The sequence below is a fragment of the Eptesicus fuscus genome, chromosome 6 (assembly GCF_027574615.1).
Source record: "Eptesicus fuscus isolate TK198812 chromosome 6, DD_ASM_mEF_20220401, whole genome shotgun sequence".
NCBI classification, from domain to species: Eukaryota; Metazoa; Chordata; class Mammalia; order Chiroptera; family Vespertilionidae; genus Eptesicus; species Eptesicus fuscus.
In genome coordinates, this window is record NC_072478.1 from 6,663,428 (window position 1) to 6,672,427 (window position 9,000).

General features: G+C 45.1%; 1 protein-coding gene across 3 annotated transcripts in view; it reads left to right on the forward strand.

The window, feature by feature from the left end:
- INSR (insulin receptor) overlaps positions 1 to 8,785 on the forward strand; it is a 153,956-nt gene extending 145,171 nt beyond the window's left edge. For all 3 annotated transcript variants that reach the window (XM_008151402.3, XM_008151403.3, XM_028160454.2), the window contains 2 exons: positions 5,341 to 5,475; positions 8,272 to 8,785. In XM_008151402.3, coding sequence (XP_008149624.2) covers positions 5,341 to 5,475; positions 8,272 to 8,617 — 481 coding nt within the window. In that variant the 3' untranslated portion in view covers positions 8,618 to 8,785. The remainder of the gene's footprint in view (positions 1 to 5,340; positions 5,476 to 8,271) is intronic.
- The last annotated feature ends 215 nt before the right edge of the window (positions 8,786 to 9,000 follow it).

The following is a 9,000-nucleotide window of genomic DNA, read 5'->3' on the forward strand; positions in this document are numbered from 1 at the left end:
GGATAGCATACATATGGGTCATGTTTTCTTATACATTCAGCTACCCTATGCCTGTTGATGGGAGCATTTAATCCACTTATATGTAAGGTTGTTATTGATAGGTACTTATCACCATTTGTATTATTTATGCCTGTGCTCCTCTCTCTATTTCTTCTTCTTACAGCAGTCACTTTACCATTTCTTGCAATGCTAATTTAGTGGTAATAAACTCCTTTAGTCTTTTTTTTTTTTTTTCCTGGTCTGGCAAGCACTTTATTTCACTTTAAATTTAAAAATGATAGCCATGTTGGATAGAGTAGTCTTGGTTTCAGATCTTTGCGTTTCATAACTTTGAATACCTACACAATTCCCATCTGCCTGTAGTGTTTGTTTTGAGAAATCAGCTGACAACCTTATTGGAACTCCCTTGTAGGTAACCTGTCTCTCTCCTGTTGCCCGTAAGATTCTCTTTGTCTTTAATGTTTGCCATTTTAATTATGTTGTGCCTTGGTGTGGTTCTTTAGGAGTTCATCTTGATTGTGACTCTCTGTGTGCCCTGAACTTGTGTGACTTTTTCCTTCACCAGTTTAGGGGAATTTTCTGTCATTATTACTTCAAACAGGCTCTCTATCCCTTGGTCACTTTCTTCTCCCTGTCAAGCCCCTATGATGCTGATATTGTTATGTTTCATGTTGTCCCAAAGTTCCCTTAAACTATCTTCATGCTTTTTAATTATTATTTTTGCTGCTCTGATTGATTTTTTTCTTACTTTTTCTTCTAATTTGGTGATTCGGTTCTCTGCTTCTTTTAACCTACTGTGTGTTCCTCTATTTAAGATATGTTATTCTTCATTTTCAATTGGTTGTTTTTCATGGTTTCTATGAGCATTCTTAAAACCATTACTTTGTACTCTGTTTTCTGATAAATTGCTTGCCTCCATTTCATTTAGCTCTTTTTCTTGAGATTCCTCCTGTTCTTTCATTTGTAACTTGTTTCTTTGTTTCTCCATGTTTGCTGTTTCTTTGTGTTTGTTTTGATGTATTGCATAGAACTGCTATTTCTATCTGTCTTGGTGGGGTGGCCTTCTGTAGTGGGTGTCTTGTGGGATCCAGTGGTGTAGTCTCCTTGATCTTTTGAACTGGGTGCTCTATGAATGTCCCTTGTGTGGGTTATGTTGGCCCTCCTATTGTATTTGGGTCTTGATTGCTATTTTCTCACTCATGGGCGGGCTCGACCCTCTGGCTGTCTGACTGTGAGGCTCAATCCCAACCACATCCTGCCAACTGTTATACAGGTGCTTACAGAACAAAACAAGACAAAATAAGTCCAAACTGAAAACAACATGAAGAAAAAACAAAACAACAATCAGAACAGAAACAATAACAATAAAATAATAGAATAAGAAAAGAAAAAAAAAAGATACTAAAAGACATGAGACCAAAAAATTAGAGAAGAAAATAGAAACCAAAAAAGAGAATCTGAAGGAAAAGAAGAAAGACAAAAGATGAAAATAAGAAAAAAATAAATGAAGTATTAATAACAATAATGAAAAATAATGAATAATAAATAAAATGAAAAATAGAATAGGAAAAGAAAAACAGGAAAAAAAAAAGTAAAGAGAATGGACAAAATAGAACGGATCTGCTCTTGGTGGAGCTTGCTGGGTTTGGCTCTGATGTTGGAAGCTGGCCACTTGGTGTGCTGATTCCAGGTCTTCGGGAGGGTCTCTGGTGCAAGCCAGTGTCAGTCACTGCCCCTGCCTGGCACTCAGCAGCCTGTCTGAAGCTTGTCGGGGTGGAGTCCTGAGTAGTTCAGTGGCAATGCCTCCAGAGCCCAGGGCTGGGTCTGTCTCTGGTTGTGCCTTGAATGTCCCTGCTCTGAGATGCTCTCCCTTCCCCCACGAAACTGTGTTCCGTGGAGGTGTCCGGGATCTGGCCAGGGTGGTGTAAACAGACACGCGTTGGGAGTGTTGCCTGTGACCTGTAGGAGCGGTGGCAGGTACTTCCTCTCCTTCCCAGGGCTGTGCTGGCTGAACTCACTAGGGACCTCTGTCTGCTTTCCGTAATGCATCCACAAAGCCCAGCCCGTGCTTGTCTGACTCCTGGACAGAAGCCCACCCAGGAGACACAGTTGCAGTACCATGGATTTGCCTGGCTTTCTGGCACCCCCTCACCACCACACCAAGTAGGAGGGGATTAAAAAAATTCATCCTCACTTGGCACTTTAATCTTTTCACATGGCTAGCCCCTGCTAAGTGGGGCCTCAGCCCAGCCTCTCCCCCTTCCCCCCCGCCCTGGGCCAAATGTCCAAGTCCGTGGCACCATCACACTGAGCAGCATTTCCAGCCCAACGCCATTCCACTTTGCCTTGGATCAGAGCAGCATGGGGCAGACCTAGTAGTTTTGCAGGTGAGCGGACAGGGCACCACTGGTGTGCTTGAGGTCAGCAAGACTGGTCCTTCCCAATTCACACAGACCAGACCCTGTCTGGCTCTCTGCCCAAAGTCCTTCCAGAGAAAAGAGGGTTCCTCAGAATCACTGCTGGGCGTACCAGTCAGACCCCCCACCTGCCCCCCAGCTCTGCTGCATGGCCCCTCCAGCAGGCACAGATTGAAGTTAACTTCCCAGGCTGGTGTTGAAACAAAGAAGTTGCTCTTTGCCTAGGATGGGTGTGGTCTGTCTCTCCCAGGTGGACAAAATCCCCACTGGTCCCCACTAATACTATGTGGGCTCCGCTTCTCTTCTCTGTTGTTCTGGATTGAGGATCCCTGTGTCAGTCTGAGACCACGCTTCCCAAGGGTGGGGGCTTTGCTGCCGCCATATCCCTCCGGCTCTCTAGCTGTGCATCTGCGCAAGTTGACTCCTGTTCCCTGCATCTTCTCTTGTCTTTCCCCACATTCCCTGCTTTCAGTATTTCAGATTAGCTACACTTCAGCTGGCTTTTCAAGCTGCTTGCTCTGCAGTTTGGCTGCAAGTCCAGTCTAGTGTTGGGAGCAAGCAGATGGAATTTCCAGCTACTCTGCAGTTGTCTTGGAATCCTATATTTATGATCTTTAAAAATATTTTTCTTCTTAATGAAGTCCCTTCAACATTTCTTGTTACATGTTTTGGTGGCAATGAACTCCTTTAACTTTTTCTTGTCTGGGAAGCTCTTTACCTCTCCTTCAGTTTTTAAATGATAGCCTTACTGAGTAAAGTTGTCCTGTTGTAGTTCCTCACTTTTTATCTCTTTGAATATATTGTGCCCATCCTTTCTGGCCTGTGAACTTTCTGTTGAGAAATCAGCTGACAGTCTTAGGATTGCTTCTAAGTAACTAACTGCTTTTTCTTTTCTGCTTTTCTTTTTGTCATTAACCTTTGCCATTTTAATTATGATATGCTTTGGTGTGGGCCTCTTTGGGTTTATCTTTGGGACTCTCTGCGCTTCCTCAACTTCAATGGCTATTTTCTTTGCCAGATTAGGGAAGTTTTCCATTATTTCTTCAAATAGGTTCTCAATTCCTTGGCCTTTCTCTTCTCCTTCTGGTCTCCCTATGGTGTCAGTGTTGTTATGCTTGATGTTGTCCCAGAGGTCCCTTAAACTGTCCTCATTTTTAATAATTTGTCTTTTTTCCTGTTTTGGTTGGGTTTTCTCTACTATCTTGTCTTCCAAATTGCTGATTCGATCCTGAGCTTCATTTAATCTGCTGTGATTCCATCTAGTGTAGTCTTCATTCCAGTGTTTGTTTATTTCTGACTGGTTCTTGTTTATGGTTTCCATGTCCTTTTTTATGCTTACTATCTGTTGTAGTTTTCACTGAGTTTATCTATTCTTCCCCTAAGTTCCTTGTACTAGCACATCCTTATAACCAGTGTTTTCAACTCTATCTGGTAGATGGTTTGCCTCCATTTTGTTTAGTTCTTTTTCTAGAGTTCTTTCATGTTCTTCTATTCGGGACATGTTTCTTTGTGTCCCCGTTTTGGCTGCATTTCTGTGTTTGCTTTTACGTATTAGGTAGATCTGCTACGTCTCCCGGTCACGGGAGGGTGGCCTTATGTGGTGGGTCACCGGTGGCACCCAGGGGTGCAGTCTCTCTGATTACCTAAGCTGAGTGCTCCAGGGTGCCCTCCTGTGATAGTTGAGTCTTGATCACTGTTGTCATGTCAGTGGGTGGGCTTGACCCTCAGGCTGGCTGGTTATGAGGATTGGCCACAACCACAGCGAATGAGCTTCTGTGTGGGTGCTGACCTCACAGATTGGGAATTGCCTGAGTGGACTCGGATGCAAGCCACTTGTTTAGCTTATCTGGTGGGGTGTTGTGGTCTGAAGCCGGCCATTGGGTATGTTGTTTTGGGGGCCTCTTTAGAGGGACTCCATTGCAGGTCTATGTTAGCCACTGCCTATGACTGGCATGGGGTTACCTGGTAGGAACTACAAAGTGTTCTGTGGTTGGTAGCTTCCTGTTCCGGGTCTAGAGGTGCAGGGGATGGGCCATGCTGTGAACCGAGGCCTCCTGCCTCCAGCTCCGACCTTTGGGCTGCTCAGCGAAAGGCACAGGGTGTCCTAAGGCCTGTAGCTGCCTACCAGCTGCCCATATGGCTCAGCTGCTGAAAGGCTCTCAGGGGTAGGTGAGTTGGGTGAGGCCAAATCTCAGGGAGTTGTCAGGCTCTGGCAAGTGAAGTTCATCAGAGTAATGCTGGAAGAGGGCTCAACTCAGGAACAATGGCAGCTATCCCTCCACCCTTGCCCTGAGGCCACACAACTTGCTTCTCCCTGTATGTCTCAGTTGCCCACCCCCACACACAACTCCCCAGCTGCTGTCTCTCTGCCAGAGCCCATGGCAAGTGCCTGAGAGCAAGTGAGTCTGTGCATGGGCCCTTTAAGAGAATGCCTGGGTTTTCCAGCAGCCTTTCATCTCACCTAGATGGATGGAATCCTTACTGATTTTCACAGCCAGATGTTTTGTGGGCTCTTCTTCCCAGCATTGATGCTCCGGGCTTGGGAGTCTAGTGTAGGCCTAGGACTCCTGGCTTCTCGGGGAGACCTGTGTAGCTGAGATAGCCCTCTGATTCTCAACCACCACACGGGGGTGTGGGATCAGCCTGTTCCGTATCTCTGCCCCTCCTTCAAGTCGCAACATGGCTTCTTTGTATCCTTAGTTATAATTCTGTTCAGCTAGTCTACAGATGGTTCAGCTAGTCTACAATTTAGTTGTAATTTTCATATAGTTATGGGAGAAAGGAGCAGAGTTTACCTACTCCATCTTGATAGGAAGTGAATCTGACTTATTTAATTAACCGGCCAGCCAGTTTCTAGTAAACCCAGACAATTGTGTGTGTGTTGTAACGGCTTCTTGTTATTCCTCTCAACTGTTGTGGGCAGGTCCTTCGGCGTGGTGCTCTGGGAAATCACCAGCTTGGCAGAGCAGCCTTACCAAGGCCTCTCCAATGAGCAGGTGCTGAAGTTCGTTATGGATGGAGGGTATCTGGACATCCCTGACAACTGTCCAGAGAGACTGTAAGTATAGAAAGGGGTGTGCATTTAAAAGGCATTGCATTTTGCACACATGTTTGTTTTGCATGTCATGTCTACATAAATGTTTGTGTTTGTGTATCTTATTCTACATGCATTCTTGTGTTTATATATCATGTCTGCCTGTGTGCTTGTGTTTGCATATCACATATACATGTGTGCTTCTCTTTGCATCTTATGTCTATGTGTGTGCTTGTGTTTGCATATCATATGTTTACATGGATGAGTACTGGTGTTTGTAATCATATGTATACATCCATGCTTGTGTTTGCACATCACATGTGTACATGCATGTTGGTGTTTGCATATCATGTGTCCACATGCATGCTTATGCCTCTATATCGTGTGTCTACATGTATGCTTGTGAAGGAGAGTTATGTGTGAGCTGCATATTTTATCTTTGTATGACCCTTGTGTTTGCATATCATATCTTTGGAAGGGAACTGGGGAGCTGGGGTGGGAGACTTATGTTTAACTCTCTATTCTTTGTACACTTAAAGTCCTGTCATGAATGTAATACAATGTTATATTCAACTATATCTCAATAATACTGGAAAAAGTAAGTCAGTAAGCATAAACATTAAAAAATACTTTGTTTTAAATATTTGTTATGAGACCAAATGAACAACACATACCATTAAACACTTGGAAAATTATTCAGCCCCACTAATAGGCCAATGAGTATAGAATAGAATAAAGGAAATACTCTCTTCCTTAATTAGCAAATAAAGAAAGGAAGGAAGGAATGGAGAGAGGGAGAGAGAGGAAGGAAAGCAGGGTGAGTCTTAACACTCAGTAGTAGCAATGGCATGGCTAGGTAACCATTCTTACTGCCCCACTGTAAGACCTACTCGGAGCAATTTAAAGTCTCAAAAAATTGAAATGATCTAAGAATTCAACAAAATGAAAATTGCCAAGTAAGTTGTATATTAATATGATGTTGCAGCAGTTGAAATTTCAAATGATGCTTATAACATGTTTTAAAGCCAGGCTGGAGTGGCTCAGTGGTTGATGGTCGACCTGAGCCAGGAGGTCACGGTTTGATTCCCAGTCAGGGCACAAGCCCGGGTTGTGGGCTCAGTCCCCAGTGCGGGGCGTGCAGGAGGCAGCCGATCCTTGATTCTCTCTCATCATTGATGTTTCTATCTCTCTCTCTCCCTCTCCCTTTCTCTCTGAGCTCAATAAAGATACATTTAAGAAAATGTTTTATAACTCAGTGGATAAATCTATTAATACATAAAGTGAAAAAAGCGTGTGTATATTACATTTCCAAATATGTCCAGGTAGAAAAAAACAAGAGCTTATATCTGAAGGAGAGTTGTGTGTGAGCTGCATTTTCCCTATATTTTAGGGTGTTTTTTTAACTTTCTAGAATGAGCATTTATTACATATAAAATCTGTTATCAGTGGGTTTTTTTTAAATATATTTTATTGATTTTTTACAGAGAGGAAGGGAGAGGGATAGAGAGTTAGAAACATCGATGAGAGAGAAACATCCATCAGTTGCTTCCTGCACACCCCCTACTGGGGATGTGCCCGCAACCAAGGTACATGCCCTTGACCGGAATCGAACCTGGTACCCTTCAGTCCCCAGGCTGATGCTCTATCCACTGAGCCAAACCGGTCAGGGCGTATCAGTGTTTCTTAAGAAAAAAATTTGACCTGAAAATTTATGGGGAGAGGCCATTTCTTTGCTTCATCCCAATAGAAAAAGACATCAACTTAAAAAATCTAGTTTGAAGAGACCCCGTATGGGAAAAAGTATGATGCAGAGTCCTTTAGAGTGTCTGAGCGAAGTATTTTGAAACATTGCCTCATGAAGATCCTTTGCTAGTCAGGCCAGCTGTGGTTCCAGAACCAGGGAAATTCAGGAGGCCCTAGGGCAGGAGTCTGCACACTTTTTTGTAAAGGGCCATTTGTAAGCATCTTTGCTCTGTGGTCCATGCTGCTCTCGGTTGAAGCTCCTCCACGCTGCCACTGTAGCGGGAAGGCAGCCATAGTTATGGGGTTGTGTGCTAATAAAAGTTTATTTACAAAAACACTCTCAGGGAGCCAGGTTTGGTTCAGGGGTCAGAGTCTGCCAACGCTGCCCTAGAAGAAGTGGGGAAAGGGAGAGGTAAAATGGAAATCCTAAGCCCTCCGCCCCTGTCCTGTTTGCTGTTGGCTTAAAGTTGTAATGCTTTCTGGCCATCCTCGGAAGCGTGACAGCGGGGCCTGCAGGACGGCCCTCCGGCTTCGATCCATAGAGCTGCAGCTGCCAGGTGTGAGGATACATCAGATGAGGAACTGTGGTCTTCAACATGTGGCAACATCGGGAGAGGCCCTTCTTTTTAAAAAAATACGTTTTTACTGATTTCAGAGAGAGAGGGAGGAGAGAGAAATAGAAACATCAGTGATGAGAGAGAATCATTAATCGGCTGCCTCCTACACGCCCTTCTCCCGCCCCACTGGGGATCAAGCCTACAACCCAGGCATGTGCCCTGAGTGGGAATCAAACCTTGACCTCCTGGCTCATAGGTTGAGGCTCAACCACTGAGCCACGCCGGCCATGCTGGAGAGGCCCCTCTTGAAATGGTTCCGGAATAAGGCAGCCTCTTGGGCCCTCTTTCTGAAACCCCCTTTCAGCGCCAATAGAATTGCTTGCTTCCGCTTGATGGTTACCTGCACATGTAGCCACTGTCTGAAATGAACAGGTCGTCTGTGGGTGTGAGCCACGGGGGGTTGTGGGACTGCTTGGCCGGACCCCTGGACTCATCCCCAGCATGTCTCTCTGTCCCACAGCAGCGAATTGATGAGCATGTGCTGGCATTTCAATCCCAAGATGAGGCCGACCTTCCTGGAGGTCGTTGACCTGCTGAAGGACAACCTGCACCCCAGCTTTCCGGAAGTTTCCTTCTTCTACAGCGAGGAGAACAAGGCACCTTGTGAGCACGAGGAGTTGGAGATGGAGTTTGAGGACATGGAGAGTGTACCCCTGGATCGGTCCTCACACTGTCAGAGGGAGGAGGATGGGGGATGTTCGCTGGCCCTAAAGCGGAATTACGAGGAGCCCATGTCCTACACCCACATGAACGGGGGCAAGAAAAACGGACGCGTCCTGACTCTGCCACGGTCCAGTCCTTCCTAACGGCACCTGTTTTGGGGAGGGGATCCCGACTTCACTCTCCTCTAGTTTGACGGTCTCCAGAAAACTCAGGATTTTCCCACAACTCTGCCAGTGTCCAGTGGAGCTAAGAGATCATTACTCTCCATTCCTGTTTATGGTACAACTTAAAACATGTCTGTTTGATCGCCAGTCTGACTAGTGATTGGAGAATGTAACCGTGAACGTAGAGAGAAGGGGTCCTTTCCAGCAACTGCGGGCTCAAGCCAGGGTGTTACTTCTTTCCCTAGTCAGTTGAAAGAAAGCACCTGTTTTTACAAAGGCTATTTCTTTCTTTCTTTTTTTTTTTTTTTCTTTTTTTTTTTTTGCGGACAGGGGCTGGTGTATGAGCTACAGTATAAAACATA